Below are 23960 nucleotides of genomic sequence, written 5' to 3' on the forward strand. Positions count from 1 at the left end.
TCTGACCAAGAAGCCATCTGTTATCTCTATTCTAAGTGAGCTTCCTTGTCAACTGTATTACAGCGGTTTGTCGTACACACACTACGTCTACTTTCGAGAAAGTGCGACGAGATAGAGAAAAAGAAAGCGGAAGAGGAGAGAACTGCAAGTACCTCAGCCAGACGGGAGTACGTCTGGTTTGCTATCCTACGCACGGGGAAGGGGGTTATGGTATGGAAAAAAAAAGCACTCAGGGTAATGTTCATCTGGAGTTGCACAGTCGGTCACTAGAGTACTTTGGGTCTGCAGCAATGTAAGTGTCGCATTCTCAGCTTTTGGCGCATGGGGCCACTGTCCAAGGAGGACGTTTGTAACCGAGAATGATCTCTAGTCGAGGTGATCGAACGCAGCACGGAGACGAATACGCAAGCCATCGTAGCGGGGACAGGTGCGGATGAGATGTTCGATGTACCGCTCACACCCACAACTGTCGCATGAAGTTGTCCCCCCTCCCCTCCGTATGTCAGAGTATAGGAATAGATCGTAGCTTTGAATGCGACACATGCGCACTGTATTCCATGTAATACTATGGAGATTCCCTGCAGGGATGTGCGTGGCGATCAGTGCACGTTTCGGCGGCTTGGCAGTGAGGAAGAAAAATTGCGCAGTTTCGAAGACTTGCAGACCAAAGTGCTCGTAAATGTTTCTTTCTTTAATATCAAGTTCATGGCATTTAGTGTAGACGACTTGCGCGTGCATATTCAAAGCGCTTCGACTGCTGGCAAGACGCTGTACGGTGGTTATTAGCCGGCGCTCTGACATTCCCCGTGCGTGGGAAAATAGGGGAACAGTATGTGCGCACGTAGGGGCCATCCGCAGTTGGTAACATAACAAACATGGGAACTCGAGGCTAATTTCATTCATATACAGGGTGTCCCAACTATCATTTACGACCATGAAAGAAGCCCGCAAATACACGCAAAATTGCTGCGCGACTGGCCGCTCAAGGCACTTTGCACGTATTCGCGAGCGTCTTTCATGCTCGGAAAAGCACTTTTATGTAGCACGTATTGCGCAAGAGAAAGCTGTATGGGGAGTTTTTCATTTAATTATAATATTTGAGAAGTTAATTAAGACTAATGATCTAATTAGGAGGAATGCGAAAAATAATCTCAGTATCTCCAAGCGACGGCAAACAACGTCACCTTGGTTCTGTCCAGCTACGTGGCATGCGCATACTTTTAAATCTTGGTGCATGATAGTTTGAACACACTGTATATGTTTTCATTCATTTTAATATGTGCCTGCGGAACTAATGGAACCATTTTCCAAAGTTTCCCGCACCCTGGATCGCAGTTACCGGAGCGCATGACAAAAAGTTTTAACTGTGTTCCGTCATCTGTATATCTTACAGCTCCGCGCGAAAGGCGCCGGATCGAAGCCGGACCATTACTAGAATTTTTTTTTTTTACGGATTCTTGCTTAAGAGGAAGCAGCGAGAAGTGTTTCGAATTTTTAGTCATATAACGATCGCATAAAGACAACAGACAACGAACGCAAGCAATAATAGCTTAAGAGAAGTTCAGTTCTTTTTTAACTGCGCTGTTAAACTACTGCCCATTTGCGATAATCTTGTTGGTCCCAATAAAAAGAAATGGAAATTAAAGTTGAAGGAAATACGACTGGCCGCCAGTGGGAGCCAAACCCGCAAGAGAGCGAGAGAGAGAAGTCACAAGGAAAAGGCAGGCAGGTTAACCATGCTGATCCCCATAGGCTACCTGCACTGGAGAAAGGGGATTATATATATATATATATATATATATATATATATATATATATATATATATATATATATATATATATATATATATATATATATGTATGTTTATGTATGAACTAGCCATATGGTATGATGGTATGAAGAACTTTATTTAGGTCCTGAGGGATCAGTCTGGGACTGATGCGGGCCGAGCACCTCTGCCGTCACACGGGCCCTCTGGACAGCCCTGAGTTAGTCAACCAGCAGTGGCGTAGCAACAGGGGGGGCCGCGGGGCCGTGGGCCCCGGGTGCACGGGGCCAGTAGGGAGGGGGGGGGTGTCATAGACGTCTGAAGACACCCGAAAATTGTCGATATCCTCGCCTTCCTCGACTACACCCGCGGGGGGGGGGGGGGGGGGGGATGACAGAAGAGCAAAGGGCCCCGGGTGCCAGACGACCTAGCTACGCCACTGTCCACCAGCACTCCACTGTGCAGCGTCCGCAGCTACTACTGTTCACCTCGAAAACCATCACCGGCCAACGCCAAGCAGCGCCACAGCATGTGTTCTAAATCGAGCAAACCCCCACACTTACTACAATAGACTGAAACCCCACAGTCCGGATTAATTTTATTCATGATGACCGGGTTAGGGTACGTTCGTGTCTGCAGAAGCCTTAATGTAACCGCCTGCGACCTATTTAATTTAGGATGTGGCAGCGGGAATGCCCTGGAGAGAAATAGATTTTTCTTCCCCCTCTGGTGGGTGGCTTCCTTATTCCAGGATTCCCGTGGGCTCTCGCTGCCACCCTCGCCCGGTTCACCAACTTTCGCTGGTCATCCAGCCCTGGGCGAAACAGCATGGCCTCCCACAGCTTTTCCTTGTTCACATTTCGCTCTAGTACACACGCAATCAATGGTTCATGGTTGAGTCAATCACAAACGGTCATCATAGGCTGGTTCACTTAAAGAAACGCACGAGCGTTCTTGTGGCTTTGTACATAGCAGACAAACGAGGCCACGGTCCCAATATCTTGTCTTCTGTTAAAGGCCTTTCATCTGAGTGCCCTAAAGTTGTCCGAAGGGCAATCCTCTCATCTTCGTATGTCAGGCAGTCACACAGCAGATGTTTGATCGTTTCTTCTACACCATATGCGCTGCAATTGTCACTATCCACCATTCCACTTATGAATGAGTCGGCGTTCGTGAAAGAAACTCCTAGTCGCAAGCAGCAAAATAACGTTTCTTCCGGTTGAGGAAAACCGGGTAAAAGTTGTAATCTCATATGGGAGTCCATGGTATATAGTTGCCGGTTGGCGAACTCTGGTGTATTTCATTTTCTTAGTGATAATATAGGCGTCACAGCTGAGGTGCCGCCCAGCGTCTGTTCTCGACAATGGGATCAAGGTGCCTTCATATTCTCCATATGCCTCCATATTTCTTGTGAGCACTTTCATTTCCAATGACCTTTCCGTACCCAGGTAGTCACTTAAATGTTTTGTCGTGGCCTCTGTCCACCACTTGATGGTAGTGTAATCGTATTTCTGCCATGAGTTGTTCGCGTAAGCTGCGATGCATAGCTGATCAGAGGGATTGCAGGGCTTCCTTTGAATCACATAATATAGACAAGTGATTTGGGGACTTGACGCGCATAAAGCCCTGCGCTACGAAGGGTAACAAGTTTAGACCCTGTCAAGGTTGTGACGTGGCTGATCTTGAACTACTTGCAGGTTGACGTCGACGGTATATCTATCGCGCCAGTAGAGCAGGTCAGAGTCGAAGAAGCATCTGTACAAATATGAACTCGGTTGGAGCAGGAACCATGCAGTGCATTTAGAGCGGCAAGTCGCAGGGCACAAATGGGCAAGTCGGACTGCTCTCGAACTTCTGGAATGAAGAGGCTCACTTGTGGTTGCCGGAGACAGCCCAAAGGACACGGTGATCTTGTTCCGGGCTTGAAATTGAATGGAGGAGAGGAACGGTATAGGCGGCTACAATGCTCGAAAATGTGGCTTCTGCTTTACTTTCCGAAGGAGAAGCAAAGCGTCGAGGCTGGGGTCGGAAAACGTGTCGAAGATGAGACCTAAGCGTGTCTGTGGCGTATATCATCTCCAAACTCGCGGCCTTCGCATGACGCGTATAATGTTCTACCAGCTCAGCATTACGGTTGTACCTGCAAACCTGCAATCGCTTTTCTTAGGTTGCGCTGCTGTAGAGATGTATGTGCAGCGAAGCCATGGTAAGTTCAGACGGTGCCGCCCCGGCCGTGTCGGCGGAAGTGAAATATTCTTTAAAGTACAGGTGTCACGTAGTGCGCGTGGAACACAATATGATCAATAAAGGGAAAATGAGGCATCCACCCAATCTTAGCATTGCTACAAAAGAAACCCATACAGGTTCCCCGAAAGCAAAGCCTCACAGCTGAAGAAAAATTCCTCCTGGTCCGGGATTCGAATCCTGGACCACTGCTTTTACGATCGTTGAGAGGAAGTTGAACCGTGCCCTAATGTCTTGCCACGCAGAAAAAAATAATACCTAAGGCCGCTCATGGAAAAATTTCATTTACCACGTACTTAAAGGAAAACTTTTATGTAGGGTTTGAAGGAGTGATAATTTATGGAGGACCATGACGATAACAACGTATTGGCAACGACGACAACACGATGACGACACAACAAACGACGTCGCGATAGCTCGCAGGTGAGATTAGACTGTATGTTGATATTTAGCTCATTAAATTTTCTTTTCTTATTACTTAATTTCCTTAATTTCCTTAATTTCCAAGGAAACGAGATCAGCTGCGAAAGCTGGAAGTAACTCGTAAGCGGCATCGCTGAAGAACGCGCCGTCATGCTTCACCTATGCCAGCCGAAACTATTATTTTCTTTCTTTTCACTTAGCTAAGGGTTGTGCTGCTGCCGCAGACGCTGATCGTCTCATGCTGATGTTAACGTCTGGAATTACCTATGACTCTAAGCAAACACTTCAGGTGTCCTGTAAAGGCCTACTGGATCACAACCTAATTAAGCGTACGCGCGTAAACAACAACCTCTCAGAAAATCCTGTTATGCTGTATACTTAGATACCATTACTGGCATGTCGCGTAGTGGAAATAAGGCGGCTTTGTGCGCAAATGCCACTATGCTGCGTCTACGACTACAAAGCACAGAACGCAAATAAGTGAATATTTTTGAACGATTCAAAGTATTAGCGAGTGGCGTAATTCCGCGAAAAGAACAGTTTTGATTACACCGTGCAAATTACGCTAAAGCGTAATAGGTGCATGAAACCAAATGCATATTTCTTCTATTTATATGTATATTTCCTGGGACGAAGTTATAGTGGCAAACATGGGCATTAAAAGCCTTTGAATTTGTTTCTCGAAAGCGGAGGAATACCGTAATCTATCAGGCCTCATAATGTGATAGGTTTACGTTCAGCCTGAAATGCATCAGGAGCGTTGTCTGCAAATGCAGAGGAACCTTGACAGTTTGTTGAAAACAGCTGTGTAAGGTTTCAAAAATGTGGTCTCTCGCGAAGTCTTTTATTACATACTGTTGCGCTGAAAAAAATATTGAAATAGATGGTGTGTTACGGAGGCCCAACGCGCGATATTTTTGCCATGCTGCGCCGACCGAGGAACGCCATGTCTGCGATATATTTTTGCTGTATCACTTCTTCGTAACTACTCGCCAAGCGGAATTCCATCATCGTGGCTGACTGTCTTTTACTGCGTTGCATCTTGTGTTACAAATTTGCTGAGCCTTACTAGATCAGGGTAATACAGCTGGTAGTATATGGCTCCTCTTAGGGCACTCACTATAAGCACGGTAAGCTTTATAAAAGTGCATGTTCATTGACTCCGCATTTTTCAGAAAACGGAGGCACTCCTTATCCTATGCATTTTAGCAGCCTTTGTTAGGCCTATCTAGAGGTAACGTATGCGGTACTAAAGTTTATGCGGACAGCGCACACTTCCGCGTTGGGAGCGAGGCTATGTGCATGCATGCTTCGCCATGGCACCTGGAGCCGCCATTGCCAATGGTTTCCTCTCTTTAAGCTTGACCCCGATCTATGTCGCCTTTGGGCGAAGGGAATAAATACTCGAGACGTGCAAGCTCTGACTGATCTTAACTTTATTTAGGATAAAGAGCGCCAGCTGCCTATAAAATGTGGAAATGTGTACTTGTATAATGTTACCGGGTTCGAGTGCACTCGCAGCAAGTGCCGGTATACATGCGATAAAGGCAAGATACTCTCTGACGCATTGTGATTGCACTTAGTCCCCCAGCGATCACGCAGCGCTCTGCGGTGGCGCAAAAAGGTCTGGCCGCCATGTGGTCCGAGTACCGCGTTTCAATCGCTGAGCGCTGTCCATAATAATGAATTCGGCCAAATGAACACTTATTCAGTGAAACGGAACACAAGGTTAAGGGATTGTTAAGTGCTTGAATTTGCTTGCATGCGTTACGCAATAATGAAATCGCAAAGTACGTATAGACTACACGAAATAGAAAACATCAAAATAGGAGAACATAATTCTTAAGTGCAGAAAAAAAGTGCTCGAGGGACTGAAGTACGCCATCTGCATTGAATGTGTCCTGATGCAATGAGTTCCAGTGAAATATTGCTTGCGGGAAAAAAAAGGAGTGCTTGAAGGAATTGGCACGTGAAAAAAATGGGCGCTAACCTGTAGGGATGAAGGTGTCTTGTAGGCTGCGTTGACGATGGCTGCAAGTGGTGGATAGGATAATATTTCAAAATACCATTTAGCGAATCATGCACAAGTTCAATTCTAGGTAGTTCCCTATGAAATTTTATAGGCGGTAAGTTATTCGACTTCATTATTTGGCTTGGAAAATCGGAACGGGAATAACAAGTATCTGTAAATCTAATGGCGAGTCTCTGAATTAACAGAAATATTGAAATCGGTTTTACTAAATGGGTCCTCTCAGTACAAGCATATTCCAGCTGAGAGCGTATGAGTGTATTATACGCAAACAGCTTAACAGGCGACGGACAATGATTGAGCTTGTGACGAATTAATCCTAAAATGGGACGTGCAGAAGCGCATATGTGATCAATGCGAGATGACCAATTGAGACGGCTAGTGAAAGTAACACCGAGATAATTAAAACTTCCAGTTTGGGTAAGGTAAACAATGCTAATTGAACAAACGTACTTAAGGCACTGTTCTTTTTGTTTGTGATCCTCATGAAGCGAGTTTTTTTTTTAACTTCATACACAAGTTAATAATTTCTACAAGTAACCGCTTTGAACGTAAGGCAATTATCTGCAAACAAGCGAATATTGACGCTCTCGTGGACACATTCAGTCAAATAATTATTATAAATTAAGAACAAAAGTGCCCAAATTGCAATCCCTTGCGAGGCACTAAAATTCACGGATACAGGACGAGAGTATTGGCCTTCATTATCAGCAAACTGCCCTTATTTCGAGGTGTGAGTGGATTCCCTTAATTAAAGTGCCTGTAAGTCCAATATTGTTCCGCTTAGTGATTGGACAAGGATGAGAAACTACATCAAATGCTTTTCTGAAATGTAGAAAAATGTCAACTTGACCACCCTTGTCGTTGACAAACGCGAAGGAATTGAACCGTAGAAATAAGCCGAGTTGTTTTTAAGCCTCTACGAAAGCCAAGTTCAAAGGGTGAAAGCGCGTCGCGCTCTTGAAGGCAATTTCTGATGTGATTTGAAATATCTTCTAAAAGTTTGTATCACCAGCAGGTCAGGGAAATTGGTCTGGAGTTTGTTGGATGGGTGCCATCACCTTTATAAAAAACACAAAACAACAAAAGAAAAACGGTAGGACTCCGGCTCGCTGCCAGTTCAAAGAAACAATGGCACTTGAAAGTGACGAGCGAAAAATGAGAAGAAACCAGGCAAGGGATTTCGCTTAACGGTGAAGGAAGGCGTTAGGTGTATGTTATCGGGTCCACACGACGCTTTTGACTTAAGGTCTAGTAGCATCTGAAAAGGACCTTCATAAGTCATCATTTCTGGATTTACTTCAGCCGCGCTTTGTATGTGCAAACCGTTGTGCATCAGGAGTTGAAAATAGAGAATGCAAGCACAAATGAAATGTGGTAGCTATTTCTTTTATATCCCTAAGCAACTTTTTGTCCAATTTGATGTGGTCGATCATTTTACGTTCATTTTATTAAAGATAGCTCCAGAACTTTCCAAAATCGTTTTTTATAAAATGCGGAAGAGTATGAGAGTAATAACTTCGTCTACTTATTTGAATGTACAAATGTTTGCTTCAGTTTGAAACACATTAAAGAATTTGTCATTTTTTTGTAATGTTTAAATTTGCATACCTGATAAAGTGTGTCTGGAGTGATCCACGGGTTTTCGCGAGCCCTAAGGTTATTCTTATTCGGAGTGACATTAGTCATGGCGTAGTATATTTAAATTGCTCGTACGGGTAATAAACCGTGTTACCGGTAAATTTACCTTGAGGAAATTGAAGGAAATCAAGAATGGATTCATTAGCCCTTGAAAAATATTTTGTTGTCATTCTTTTCTTGGGAACGATAGCGCCTGAATTGCCAAGGAGACATTAAAAGAACATGTTTATAGTCCAGCAAAACATTTGCTACTGTAACGGCCATGTGAAAGAATGATTTGCCGTGGAAAACAACATCAAGAATTGACGGTCATGTTCCCTGTAGCCACATATGGTTTTGAACTGCCTGTGCGAGAATGGAAGCCAGCATTGTGTCAAAGATAATGGTGTCTTAAGACGAGGGTGACGAAATGCAGCGCATCTCTTGAATAATCTTCACTTCTCTTTCTTCTTTTGAGGATGCAGGACGTCGCATTACTTTTCAGGCTGCTCTAGTAGATCGTTACACCAGCGTGATTTCTTTTGTTTTTCTGAAAGGACTATATTCTGCTTACACACTTGCATGTCTTCCAACCAGCATCGTTATGTTGCTTAGTTCAACTCATGTTGACGAACAAAAGTGAATGAAGCTGTAATATCGTTACCATTCAAAGTGCCTTCATTACAAGCTTGCGTTTAAGTGCAACCGGAGCTCCTCTACATTTTTGTCGTTTGAGCAAGATCTCTGTGATGCTTCATGTTCAATTTCGCGCTATTTCTTTTTTAACTTTTTTTTTATGTCTACTTTCTGCGCAGGGAAACCAGACGAAAGAAGCCGAACAAGAGGAATCCCCCCAGGAAAGAGTTGACAAGATATTCGACCAACTAGACAAAGTGAGCATCTTTTTCTTCTTGCCAGAATAAAGTGGTTCTTACGAGCTCATAAAGCCCATGCTTCTTTATGACGGTTATGAACGGTGACTCTCTTTTACTGAACAGCATCAACTTCATACGAACGCAAGGCTGGTACCTTGCAGCCACTGTAGAGATGACGGCAAGAAAATTCATAGCAATAGCTCCGACTGACAAAGCTGTTCCTCAAAACGCTGTTAAGACGATTACAGTAACACTGCTAGTCACTTTCATAATGTGGAGTGATCAGTTTATTTTTTAACCATCGAGTCCCCCACTGTCGACACAAGAAGCGCTGCGTAAAGAAATATCGAACGAAATTGATGGTATGATGACATTACCTGTAGTAAGACGTCTCATCAGCTGACATAACGTCTTTTAACCTGAACGGGCCTTACGGGGTAATTTTTATGGTGTTTTCCGGTGGGCGAACAGGAATATTTCAAAGCACTTTCAAAAGCTTCGCGAGGCCTTGTGTGGGCCTCGGTAGTCCCGCCAAAACCGGCAGGGTTTTGGCGAGAGCTATCTTGTAACAGTTGTGAGCTCTCCTAATCGCCCAGGAGAGATCAATCACGAATAACTTATAATAACATATACGCTTGCAGTGCGCAGAACATTTTGCATTGCTAGAGGAAGTGAAGCATAGAACGATTCGAATAGGTTTCCTTTTTAAAATACTGCCTCTTGACTTGAATGACAGAGTAGCTGTACGAAAGATTAATTACAGGCAAAGGTGTAAGCTGTAGTCCGTACAGCTATTGTGTAGCATAATTCTTTATCGTATTTTCTTATGCTATTTAATCGTGTAGCTTGCCAAAAGAAAAAAAATAATGAAGTCTTGTGTGAAAAACCGCGCGAGTGCTTTTTTTTGCTCCTGTTATTATTCTTCCTTCTACTGACGTTATTTTCTTTGCTCATTGTTATCAATACACTTTTTACTGTCTCATCTCCCCTCCACCTCCTTGCACAGAACCACGACAACCGGCTGACGCTGGAGGAGTTCCGCGAGGGCTCCAAGCAGGATCCGAAGATTGTGCAAGCGCTATCTCTTTACGCTCCTTGACACAACCTCACAGCCAGTCAGTCCATGCTGGTCCAGCCTCCCACGTTCGAGCTCAACTACTCCCACATCCCGCCCATCTACTGAACCCATTTCATTTATGAAGTCCGTGCTCTCTCTCTCTTTAAGCTTCTGTCGTGTTCTGTGTCTCCTTCTCGATTCTGCACTTGTATTCTATAAATATATATATGTTTTGCATCCGTTAAAACTATAAAACATAAGTGATACAGCGTGCTGGGAGGACATATAGTGTTAGTGGGCTTCGCGGCTGCGCCAGCAGGGTCTTTGAGTTCTGCAGCAGAAAAATTAAACGCGGTGCTAGTCACAATTAGCTCTTTCTGCAAGTGTTTTCTAATCTGTTTTTTCTTTACCTTTCAACATGACTACCATCGAGCTGACAAGGCGACGAAGATATGGCTGTCGCGGTCAGCAGTTGGAATAAGTATTTATTATGCCTTTCTGCTCGTATTCAGAGTGTGACAACTTGCGTATAAAATAAGCACAAAATGAGATAGACCTGAGCCGTGACGTGCGGAACGCTCCTAATTGCATGCTGGTTTGCGGCACGAGTGTCTTTGAAGTATTCTGAGGAGTGCGAGTAAGCTGTAACAGTGTTCATCCCACGTTTTCGTGATTCGTCTCTCATCAATTACGATTCTAAACCAAACTCACCCGATCTTGTACTGGTAGGCACAGTCTCAATACGCTAATGCAATCTTGTAGAATCGAGGATTCCTGAAGATTTGTGTGGCCAATGAGAAGCGATACAGATAATCAAAGACAAACAAGTAAACGAGAAAGGCCCTTTGCATTGTGGTCTACTTAAGTTACCATCTATTGTTGCCATAAAGAAAAAAAGAGCGGGAAACAATATGGATGCTATCCGTCTGATCCTTCCGGCACGCTGTATTCAGAAACTCTCCTTGCGCGCATTTTGACGTTCAGTTTTTCTGCCCCATGACACCATTGAATCTGCTTTCGATGGCTTCCACCACGTAGTTTGATGTGTAGAGAGTTACTCACGAATTCTCATACGCCTCGCAAACGAGCGCTATCTTTCAGGGTAAATGCATTATGGAGCAGTTCACCTTGACAAGCTGAAGCTAATTTTTTTAAACCATCAGCTATACCTTGCGTCGCACTGGGGCACTGCAGGAATCCTGCAGTTTTTAAGCGAAGAAAACTACGGGGAATCTATGCATTTTTTCCTGGTTCTCAGAGCAGCTTCACTTCCTCTCTCTCGTTCTACAACACGTGCCAAGCAGCTCCGTAGACAATTTTGCTAATCCATCGTTACCATGACTGTCACTCCGGTAGCGCCTGTATCCCTCCGAAAATCACATGTGACACGCACCTAAGGTGCAACGTTCCCGTCTTTTCCACACCACTGTATTTAACTCGCAGGCGTCGACTCGCGGCACGCTGCTCCCATTCCATATCTGACAATCATTCGACGCCAAAAAATAAACCCCCAGGCACCCTGAGACGGTCCACTAGCAACCCCCGACGGTAACATTTGTAGCGAGGCTAGGAGAGACCGAAATATTCTTACCTTTCGTCGCATCGAGCGCTCTTTCATGGTGAACGTTGAACGGCACAAATCGCTGACGTCATTACCCTGTGCGCTTCTCTCAGTTCCTATAATGGTATTCATACATAACTTCACTGCTGCACTTACAACCTTTAATTATTTCTAGAAAATTATGTCTCCGTGTGTTTTTTTCTTTTTTTTGTGCTGCTGCGATCTTTCACACATGTTTTATTTGTGCCATCACCATCATCACATATTCCGCGTAGCGCGAACTCTCTTTTCACGGGGCTAGGACCGGCGCTTTCGACAACAGTGGACCAATGACAGACAAACAAACAAAACATCTGTTTTTTTCTGCGCCGCTCGAAGCGGGCACATACCTTAATGACTGACTGGCTGTTGAAGTGACAGTGTAAAGCTGCTAGCCGGAGAGATGATGATCTATAAACACTCTGACCAGACCCAACCGCGCGGTTGGAGCGCGCGCACACACGTGCGTTGTGGGCGGGGGGAAGCGGATCGTGTTTCTGCGTAGCCACAGGCCACGCATTAAAAAAAAAAGCCAATCAAATATCCACCAGACTTCTGTACTTTCCCTCTCCCCTCCCTCGTGTTGCACGAGAAACCTTCGTTTCGTTGTCGTTGCTCTCCACGGAGAGAGTGATGACAGCTGTACATAGAAAGCGCGCGCGCACACACACACATGCACACCCACAAGCTGTACCACGTACCGCACACTTGCCGCACTCGCGGCGAAACCAACTCCCGTCGGCAGATTGACCTGCACCGAGAGGTTGCGTGTATTAACTGCGGCTGCTCCGCACGCTCGCACGGGCCGCCGAGCCTCAGCGTGACCCAGGAGATTAACCCGACAACAATTTCTGCCTGTCGACTTTGTATAACCATAGAGCAGTGTCGTCGTCCTTTCTGTGGTGGTCACGTGGGGGCGACTGCTTTTTTTTCTCTTTTTTCTCGATGATCTTTCGTCGCCCCCTATTTGTCCGCGGAGTGGCGTTCCGGTCATTGCCAACGTTGCGCAGCTGTGTACGCTGTTGCGGTTTGGCGAATTGTGCGTCCCCGCGATGGGCGTTTCTTTTTTTCTTTCAATAGCACACCCGCATGCTTTTTGACCACCTGTTGTACAGACGACTCGATACACCGCCGCCGTTACGATCACGCGCGCGCTCACTTTTAACCTGTTCAAGAAGAGAAAAAATCCTCATCTTGAGACTTAGGAGTCCATTTGTCCTTTCATTTTCTTTTTACTGCTCTCTTTTTCTGACGTCGAGTGCACAGCCTGAATACGTTTGTTGAGTGCACAAGGGAAAGAAAAGAGGCGCATATTCGTGAACAGTCTGGCTTTCTAGGTGTTCCGCGTTACTGGGTTTGGCTACGTGTGCAATCCGCAGCTTGACGCGATAAACAATGAATTGTTTGCCTAGTCCGGGTGAATCTAAATTAAATGTTCCAATCACAGCTGTAAGTGCCGCGCTCTGCTTGAAAATTATGGAGCACTATGAAGCATAAGCTACGGGGAATACTCGTAATGCTCGAGATTGCTTGAAGCCATGCAGGAAACTGAGCATAGAAGACGCCTGTTACGGAGGTACACGCGGCGCAGGGACACCACTGATTGTGATCATTCGTATGATTGTGATTCTGATTAGGAGACGGCTGCTGTAGTTTCCACTCCATGTGGAACTTTATTTGGAAGCAAAGTTTAGGTTTCGGCTATTGCAGCTCACTGAAAGCACCACATTGTTTAGGTTCTAACACTCGTCCTACGATATATCTTACCTTCACCCCTAGCCAGTTACGTTACAACTTAGTCTTGGGGCAACACGTGCTGCACCTATCGGGAGCAGACACATTCGGGGTCGACTTAGCTGCGCCGTTTGCTAGACATTCACAGGTGAATAGCACACGGTGGAGGCAGTACGTATCAGTTTTGTGAAAATCTCTTAAGCCCGATGTTGTCGGCCCCAAGTTCGACGCTCCTACTACACCTTTGAAGAAATCACCTTGCTTTCGAAAGATATAGAAATGAACATAAAGCAATAACAAAAACAAACAAAAAATTACTGACTGACAATTCATTTCGACATTCTCAGGCGAAATAATTTGTCTGCAGACAGTTTAGCTTTTAGTAGTTCCCGCCGAGTGGGCAAGTGAGGAAAATAGGCTGGATTTTGGGCGCCTTAGGGACCACTCTGGGAGCACAGAGCTAGAGCATAAAGCACAGAGCACATACAAACGAGGCAGTCTAAGCTTCATACATTGTTCTACTGTGCCCGTTAACCTTTCGTCTTTCTTAATCCCACTGCGAGTTAGTGTCTTCTTGGTCATCATTCGATAAAACTACGTATTTGTCATATGTAGCGTTGTCGTATACGTTTTCCTTTCGTTGTGAAAAAGCAAACTCATCGCCGTTCCGCAGCAAGTCTCAGCGCTTTTGCCAGACGAACTTATTCAGGCTTGTCAAAGACTCGTCCTATTCGGACACATCGCTTGGCGTCCACCCCTTTTACTGGCATGTCGTCCAACCACCCTGCCCCATAGCTCAACCACTGTTTTCCTGCCCATGGCATGCACTTTTTGTCCTACTTTCGGAGTCCGATTCCCGAGTCCGAAAAGGGTCTTCACGCAAGCAGTACTGTTGTAGAGGTGCTCTTGTTCCTTTCTTTTTCTTTTGCCTTGTTCCCTGCTTAGCCTCCACCAAGATTGAATTCGTTCCCCTGTCATCTCGGAACCACGCTGCTGACTGCTGTGTTTCAGCGAGAAACCACGCAGAAGAGCCGAAATGATAGTGAATACTACTTTGTGATCGACTATTAGTGACGCGTGGAACGTTGCGTTCGCGCCTTCACGATGTCGACGCTCGGCGAGACTAACGATTCCCGAAAAGCAGACCCTTATCAAATCGCTTCCGCATCACCGCGCTCCACTTCGATATGCGACGTACTGCGGATAACAGATTTGCAGCGGACGCCGCCTTAATGAGACGTTGTCGCACTTGAGACTCATATCGTTCGTGTTTTCGCGGCTTCAGTAGTTGACTGAAGATTCCCTTTGCGCGCACTTTCAACGTCGCTGCAGACTTCGTTTAGTTCGTATCGAAATGCCGTCGGTAAGCAGCCCTTCCATGTACCACATCGCTGTACTTACACCTGTTCGCTTTTCTGCGTGTCTTTTTTAGGGTGCTTACAGCGCATGCTGGAATGACTGCGCAAAGATAAAAAAGCAACCACAAAAAACAGGGTTTCTGTGTTGCTTTGTCATTTTCTCGTGCTGCGAGAATGGTGCTAAAGATGAAGAGGAATATATTTCCTTAGGCGCGTGGATAGAACTTCCTTCTGTTCCCAGTGTTCAGTCAGGCGAATGTCAAAGCATGACAGTCAATATCAGGTGTGAAATAAACATGATTGCGTTCTCGTAAAGTGCTTAAATACAGCGTGTAGGATAAAAAGCAAAAAAAATAGTGCATTAACTGTATTATGTGCATAGTTAACGCAATGTCTTTCTTTATTTTTATTTAAGGATATTTACTATTGTTTGCTAGACGATTTGATGAGCGTCGCAGAGGTCGTTCTGATCGACTCGCAAGTAAAGGTAACTGACCTTCAAAGTCGATTTCTTGCGAAAACAATGGTTGAGGAGGCAGATGAAGTGAAAACACACGGGTAATACAATCCGTCGGCAGTAGACCACTGTGCGTTTCAGAAAGTACTCAATGGCTACAGCCATTGTACGTCCTCTCGTTGCTAAGTCTTTGTGATTCGGCAGCTTTTGAACTTAGTTTTGACATGCTGAATGCCGCCGTCTCACTCTACGAACGTCTGCTGTAGTAACCGTGTTCTTGGGCAAGAGGAATGAAAGAAAATGAGTGAACGCCAAACGCACGCTTTCCGATTGCAACACGTGCGGTTGCACAAGCTGTCTGTGTTTTCGAGGCCGCCCTGAACGTGGTTTGAACAGGTGGATAACGAGCGGCGACGCTGATTGTTTCGCTTTTATTTTTCCTTGGCTTGACAGACGAACGAACTGCTGGGTACGAAAACAGCGAGAAACGATCGATGCTAGCAGCTTAGAATGGCGGTGGTAGTAGAGCATTTCATTCAGTGCATCCTGTAACATTATTAGCTGACCGCCGGTATACGTTATGTCTCCTTCACTCCGTGTTGTATGTTGAGAAGTCACGGTATCAAAGATAAGGTATAATCTGGCCTCTAATGTAGCTTAATAGTTCTCCCGCGTCTTTATGTTTCTGCTTAAAAATGTGTGCTGCAAAAAAAAATGGAATTAAACGTAACACACTTCTATGTTCTTAGCGTAGCGTAGAGCTGCGTTGGTGGTGTTAATGACCGTTGCTGTTGGTTCATTGTTTTAGAACGCAGAAAATGTCACTAGAGGTCAGTGACATTACCACGCCACATCAAACATCCACGCGTGATGATGCATCGCACGAAAATAAGGGTTTCGTAAAGCAATGAACGGGGATAGTTGGTGGGCGTTCATGATTGTATTGCGCTCAGCGTTGCACTGACGAATATAAGGGACAAGACGTGGACGCACGTAGCACAAGTACGTCCGTGTCTTTCCCGTTATCTTCGTCAGTGTAACACTAAGCGCAATACAATCATGGAAGTTAAGAGAAATACCGAAAGGCCCTGCACACGACCGGTGCGTCATCCTCAATTGATGACACAGTTGATGTCCATTTATTTCTCCGTTGATCGTAGGACCATCCAAAAATTAAATGTGCGCGCCAGAAACCAAGTTCAGCTAGTATTCGGCCTTTTTGAGTAGTAACGCGGCCAGTCTGGAAAGTGAATTCGGCGAGGACGCCCCTGTTTTTGTTGCGTAGCCTAAACAAAATTGAGCGCGTTATGCAAAACTTAAAGCAACAAAACAGACACACACACATCGCAAATGCTAGTAACGGACAGCACTGCTTTTTAGCGCACTCACGCGATGGCCATCGATAACGACATACAAGGCGCGGCAAGATGAGCTCTTAAGTTCTCTACCGAATTAAACCTTTTGTAATCAGTAGCGTGGACTGGCACCGAGTAAGGTGACATTGATCACATTTCTTCACCATTCCTAATTGGTGCACCAACATGGCGCGATATTTAAGAAGACTTATGTTGTGCATTAGCCACCAGATACTTGTTTTCTTTGGCCTCTGTTCTTTGTTTGCGGTACACTTGAGCGCATTTTGTCCTCGCTACGCACTTACTTAGGCAATAGAGCAGCGCTGGCACACTAAGAATATGTCCTGTTGCGTCTTTATTGTTCTTGTCATTTATTTATTTATTTATTTATTTTTAGTGATGTAATTTTGTGCACCTTCAGAATAATTAAAAGATTGTAAAAGATAGCCCAGAGAACCAGCCCTCGACAATACGTACTATATAACATTATTCCCAGCATGCGATTCCACGGGTTTCTGATTGGTTCCTTTACAGCTTATAAGAGCCATTGACTGTGGATGTAACGAGCGAAGGCTTATTCATGCGAGATCATGGCCCTTCTTGTTATCAAAGATGTAATTTAGATAAGGTCTTTAGAAATAGCGACACCTGCATTAGCGGCCGCCATCGCCACTGCGCACAAAAGACCCCTACAAAGGGAATACAGAAACAAATCAGAATTTTAGTTGTGCGCCTGCGCGGTGTCGATGACTACGTTATCTTTTTCTTCTTGGAATAGCCTTTGGGCGATTCGAACGCTATTCCCAAATCTCTCGGTTGAGCTCTTGACAGTGCCAGTTCTGTCCGTTTTTGATGGCGCTTCACTTCAGATAGAAAGAGACAAACTTTATTTCGACGACTCCGAGTAATCTTGATTGGCAGTGTCTGAAAACAATTAAAATACTGTGGTGCTTGTGCATTATCTGGCCAGCAAAAGCGAACCAAGATTGGGCAGATTTTGATGTCACGTGATGCGTGATAAAGCGCCTTAGCCAGCGCCTCGTGTTTCCCATCTCACTCGGGTATAAAGAAAACCAAAAAGTAATCTGAATTTTCCTCGGTTTAATACATCTACCTATAAGCGTGTACGATGCTTAAATCTCAAACATCAGGGTTACTTCTAATCGTGATTCCACGGGACTGTGTTACGTACGCGCTAAAACGCATTGATTAATACATTTGCCGTGCTGTTATTCTTCTGGTGCCTCAGGCTTGTTACGTAACCTGGGAGATGGTGACCCGTGAAAGCCATCGTGCACTGTTACTTGTGTTAAATTTATGCTCGGGTCGTGTACCTACGCACACCTGTTGAATTTTCAATGTGCGGAAAATTCATTCGCGTATGCCATGCCTATTTTGTCACACATTTGTTGAAATGGTAAATTCTGAAATCTTTCAATTGCGGTTGAGTTTTCTTGTTTCAGCGCGCTTCCGCTCCGTTTATCCTGTACATATGTTAATATACGTAACGCTGCTTTAGTGCGATTTCGTTAGCTTCAGTGTAGGACAAAAGTGTATTGTATTGCCTACGTGTAGTTGGATTGAGTCGAAAACAAATGTTTCCTAGCGAGTCCTTTACATCATTGTAGATGTTGAAACTGGGTACAGGTTGTTTGTTGAAACGCGCTGACAGTAAATAAACACTGACGTATGCTGCCGCAAAGCGCATAGCCAATTCCAGCAGACGCTGTCATTGTGATATCGTTGCATCTAGGCACATCTAATGACGTAGTTCTTGCTAAAACCTTTGTTTAGCCCTGTCGCTGCACGTTTGTGATGAACTTTAAGAGAAGTGTGATAGCCCTGAAGTGGTGTGTTTTGAAGATTGCGCGAGTGTGAAATGACTTTTGTTATGATGACGCCCGCATATATTGTGGATGTCCTGTTCGAGGATTGGTTTCTGATACCGAAAAAAAGTGCTAATTTGAAAAAGAAATTCAAATGTACTTTTGTTTTTGTTTCCGTATTACCATTTGCGAGGAACATGTTTGCTAATCTTTAGGCCCTTTACTATTAATTTTCTGACTGAAACACAGGCAATACGAACTGACCTAACAGGAGCGGAAATGAAATGTAGGCTGTCTTTAACTGCATTGTACCTCTTAGTGTAACAGTTCCACTTTATTTTGTGAAACAAGAAGAAACAAAAACAAGAAAACAAAAAAGAGACGTTTGTGCACGGGGGTCGCTTCGTGTTTGTTTATCCCGGCTGAAGCACACATATATATTCACCTACGCACTCGTATTTGTGACCAGACCCATGCTTACAGGAAAGTGCGCTGCTAAGCAGATCCTTGGCCCTCAGATTTTCAGCCTATGTACATTGCTCTTTTGAACCGCATGAAATACAGGAATACTTTTCCACGGCAAACGAGTGCAGTGTTGTCAATCAAATGTCTGTTGCCAGCCGTGCCTCGCTTTGCTGTAGAGCCGTGCCTCGCCCACAGCAATGGCAAACTTCACACTTTCCTCGTGCCGCTGCTCTGCATTTCGCCGGCTCTCACATGCCGAAGGTACTCGATTTCATGCCAAGTGCGCATCAAGCTGAACACTTCTACCGCGCCATCTGTCTGCACAAAACTGGCGCACGGTTCCCCGAGTTCTTCGTATGTTTTTCCTTTAATGCACGACGGATGTTTCGTAAAAGTTCAAGCCGAAACGCCTCTACAACAAAATGACGCGTATCTAACGAAGGATTCTGTACGTTCCGGCGGAATTTGTGTACAACGAAGGGATTTAGGCGTCCCCGACGACTGCATAAACGCACGTATAGTGGCGCCGTCACTGCATATCGCAACCGCCAATGCGTTGCGGTGTGCATGTCGTATACCGATTTCCTCCTCCCCTCCCCTAACATTCACCCTGACAAAAAGCAAAAACAAAAAGAAAGACAGATCCCATGCACTGTCGAAACAAGCGAAGCTTTGATGAGCCGGCAAGAGAAAATGAGCGGGCGACGTTTGCGTAGCGCAACGGTCATCAGTCTTGCAGAGCAAAGGTAAGTTTTATTTAGGGGCAATATTCTTCAGCGATCACTTTCGCTAATACTATCACCCTTGCAAAATTTCGCGCGCCAATACACCAGATGGGTTGAAGTAGCTGGACGACTGAAAGCGCGAAGATAGCGGGCTTGGCACAGCGCTACAAAAGCTATCAGTTGTATACGCCGATGCGTCGGCCTGTGGAGTCATGCGAAACCTCGCGAGAGTGATCGCGTCCCTTACGGCGACAGCTTCTACTAGGGGAGACAGACGATGGCGGCAACCACGACGACGACGTCGACATGGACGTCGTCGTGGCGGAGAGGTAGGGACATAACGATGTTTAAAAAGGCCTAGCGGGCCGTAAGGCTGAACACTTTGACGAATGGCACTAGGTTGCCGTGAACATCGATGCCTTGCGGTCGGCCGGACGAAATGTGCAGAAAAATAATGAACGGCTTCGTTCACTAGATATCCCTTGAACTCATACTAAACAAAGACTCTCTCCTGCTGGACGTGCTTCACCTGCACTATGAGGGCGGTATGGTGCGCGATCTTCCAGCAAAGTTACCTGCGTAATATGTTTTGGAGGCCTCAAGGACCTCATTATTAAGATTCTTTGCCGTGTACAGCCTTACGAACGCACCACGACAAACAGATTAGCTGCGATTTCTGCAAACAAACAGCTGCTTTCCACATATCTGAATTAGTGAACTTGTGTTCATTTGTTTAAAGGCAGCAGTACATGGAATAACATGGCACTTGTAACGCATTGAATTAGCGCCATCATGGCCTCTGCAAGTAAGTTTATTGTCATCCCTCAGGTGATCGAGTGATTATGAAAACCGCACGCAGTACATTCCGCAAAACTCTGCGTTGTTCTTGTCCGAAACTATTCGACGGCTTTTGCTGCCGGTGCGCAATATGTTGCCAGGAAGCTCGCTTTCGGAATAATGCTCTTATGTGTTTGCAACGAACACCTCGTAAACATAAGTATAGTTTGTGTGGTGCAACAGTTTAGATATGATTCTAGTATCAGGAAAAACCGAAACTGAATTTGGAACAGCGCATAAAATGGGACGTAGTGTGGTGCCACAGAAGGCAAAAAATTTTTACTAGCGAGGGTTCTCGCAGGGCAAACAGGATCTTGTCAATACCGCGTTGTGCTGACGAGATGAATCTTTAAAAAAAAAAAGAATGCAGTGCTTATGTCCTTCAAATCACAGCACATGCACCAGCTGCCTATACTCGAAGGATGAACAGTGAATGAGCCTCGCATTTGTCAGTAGTCGTTCCTCGCAGCACGAGAAGCTGACTACTGTGGCTTCATATGACAATTTTCTTCCTGGTGCATATCTTGCGCTTTTGCCGATAGCTGTTGGACTGCACATCCAATGTTGACGTGTAAACTAACTGAAGGAAAATCATCATCATCACCATCATCATCTTCATCAGTCTGATTACGCCCACTGCAGGGCAGAGACCTCTCCCATACTTCTCCAACAACCCCGGTCATGTACTCATTGTGGCCATGTCGTCCCTGCAAACTTCTTAATCTCATCCGCCCACCTAACTTTCTGCCGCCCCCTGCTACGCTTCCCTTCCCTTGGAATCCAGTCCGTAACCCTTAATGATCATCGGTTATCTTCCCTCCTCGTTCCATGTCCTGCCCATGCCCACATCTTTTTCTTGATTTCAACAAAGATGTCATTAACTCGCGTTTGTTCCCTCACCCAATCTGCTATTTTCTTAGCCCTTAACGTTACACCCATCATTCTTCTTTCCATAGCTCGTAGCGTCGTCCTCAATTTAAGTGGAACCTTTTTCGTAAGCTTCCAGGTTTCTGCCCCGTAGGTGAGCACTGGTAAGACACAGCTATTATACACTTTTCTCTTGAGGGATAATGGCAACCTGCTGTTCATGATCTGAGAGTACCTGCCAAACGCACCCCAGCCCATTCTTATACTTCTGATTATTTCCGTCTCAGGATCCGGATCCGCCGTCACTACCTGCCCTAAGTAGATGTATTCCCTTACCACTTCCAGCGCCTCGCTAGGTATTGTAAATTGCTGTTCTCTTCCGAGTCTGTTAAACATTACTTTAGTTTTCTGTAGATTAATTTTAGACCCACTCTTCTGCTTTGCCTCTCCAGGTCAGTGAGCATGCATTGCAATCGGTCCCCTGATCAGTAAGGCAATATCATCAGCGAATCGCAAGTTACTAAGGTATTCTCCATTAACTTTTACCCCAATTCTTTCCAATCCAGGTCTCTGAACACCTCCTGTAAACACGCTGTGAATAGCATTGGAGAGATCGTATCTCGCTGCCTGACACCTTTCTTTATTGGGATTTTGTTGCTTTCTTTAAGGAGGACTACGGTGGCTGTAGAGCCGCTATAGATATCTTTCAGTATTTTTACATACGGCTCGTCTGCACCCTGATTCCGTAATGCCTCCATGAATGCTGAGGTTTCGACAGAATCAAACGCTTTCTCGTAATCAATGAAAGCTATATATAAGGGTTGGTTATATTCCGCACATTTCTCTATCACCTGGTTGAGAGTTTGAATATGGTCTATTTTTGAGTAGCCTTTACGGAATTCTGCCTGGTCCTTTGCTTGACAGAAATCTAAGGTGTTCCTGATTCTATTTGCGATTAGCTCAGTAAATAGTTTGTAGGCAACTGAGAATAAGCTGATCAGTATATAATTTTTGATGTCTTTGGCGTCCCCTATCTTATGGATTAGGATTATGTTAGCGTTCTTCCAAGATTCCGGTACGCTCGAGGTCATGAGGCATTGCATATACAGGATGACCAGTTTCTCTAGAACAATGTGCTCACGATCCTTCAACAAATCTGCTGTTGTCTGATCCTCCCCAGCTGCCTTCCCCCTTTGCATAGCTCCCTAGGCTTTCTTTACTTCTTCCGGCGTTACCTGTGGGATTTCGAATTTCTCTAGACTATTCTCTCTTCCAATATCGTCGTGGGTGCCACTGGTACTGTATAAATCGCCATAGAACTCCTCAACCACTTGAACTATCTTATCCATATTAGTAATGTTATTGCCGGCTTTGTTTCTTAACGCATACACCTGATTCTTGCCAATTCCTAGTTTCTTCTTCACTGATTTTAGGCTTCCTCCGTTCCTGAGAGCATGTTCAATTCAATCCATAATATACTGCCTTATGTCAGCTGTCTTACGTTTGTTGATTAACTGCGAAAGTTCTGCCAGTTCTATTCTAGCTGTGGGTTAGAGGCTTTCATACGTTCCAACGTCTATATATATATATATATATACATATATATATATGTATGTATATATATATATATATATATATATATATATATATATATATATATTATATATATATATGTGTGTGTGTCTATGTATATGCGTATCCTGGTCGTTGCACTGTTGACAGTGTAGCCAGGATTGAACTTATGGGCATGACCCAATTTAATGGGAAACATGGCTGCGGTTGGTGATAATCCCCAGGGCAGGTGGTTGCCCGAGGCAATGGCCACTGCCGTGTCTACTCTGCACCAAAATCTATGCCCAAGCTGCGCACAAATGACTCTTTCATTCAGCCTGCCCACAAAGCCAGAGCACAAAGACAGAAAGGAAGTTCTGGAGTCAAAGGCACAAGTGTTCTCACACTTCTGGCTTCATTCACTTTTTGTTCTGACTTTGTGGTTGATTATATGCATGCAGTGTGCTCCGGCTTTGTTAAAGTGACAACATTAATATGGCTGAAGTCAAGAGCATCCCAGGGCTTTGTTTCAGGACTTACTTTTGGAAATGCGGTTGTTTACTATAAATCAGGGGTACAATCAGGACTCGACGGGAACCAAAGGTCAGTTGGTCGCCTCGCATTGGGCGCTCACGGGAAGGCTACAAATGAAGCTGTGTAGGGTGATATGGGCTAGACTAGTTTGGATATATATATTGGCTACTGTGCCTGCACACCTGCATTTATCCGGACCTCGGAGTTGCTGGTGGCACAGCCCCCAAGCTGCTTCCAGATAACGGCCTCTCCAGTAGAGACCGTTCCACGCTCCTGTGCTTGTGGACTGGCTGCACCTGGACTGCGGCCCTGCTGTACGCCAAGGGCCGCGCCACGTCACGTGCCTACAAGAGGTGCGGGGACCCCGAGACTCTGGAGCACCTACTCTGTGCCTGCCCATCCTTGGCGCAAAAGCCTCCGGTTACCTTCAGCCACTCGACATCGCTGCCCAGCCCTTCCATCGTGTTGGCTTAGACCTTCTCGGCCCATTTCTGGAATCTATATACATGTATATTTATTTGTCGTTTTTCTGAATTGGTGGTTTGACGCAAAACTCGTTGCGTGAGTGATATGAATGGTGCGTACTACTGACAAATATTAAAGAAGTTTTGATCTAGCTACTACTATGTGGTGT

General features: G+C 45.1%; 1 protein-coding gene across 2 annotated transcripts in view; it reads left to right on the plus strand.

The window, feature by feature from the left end:
- The window catches only part of LOC139051641 (frequenin-2-like), a 411489-nt gene extending 392555 nt beyond the window's left edge, over positions 1-18934 (plus strand). For both annotated transcript variants that reach the window (XM_070528587.1, XM_070528586.1), the window contains exons 7-8: positions 8901-8978; positions 9967-18934. In XM_070528587.1, coding sequence (XP_070384688.1) covers positions 8901-8978; positions 9967-10059 — 171 coding nt within the window. In that variant the 3' untranslated portion in view covers positions 10060-18934. The remainder of the gene's footprint in view (positions 1-8900; positions 8979-9966) is intronic.
- The last annotated feature ends 5026 nt before the right edge of the window (positions 18935-23960 follow it).

Source organism: Dermacentor albipictus, unplaced genomic scaffold (genome assembly GCF_038994185.2).
Source record: "Dermacentor albipictus isolate Rhodes 1998 colony unplaced genomic scaffold, USDA_Dalb.pri_finalv2 scaffold_13, whole genome shotgun sequence".
In the NCBI taxonomy this organism is placed as follows: Eukaryota; Metazoa; Arthropoda; class Arachnida; order Ixodida; family Ixodidae; genus Dermacentor; species Dermacentor albipictus.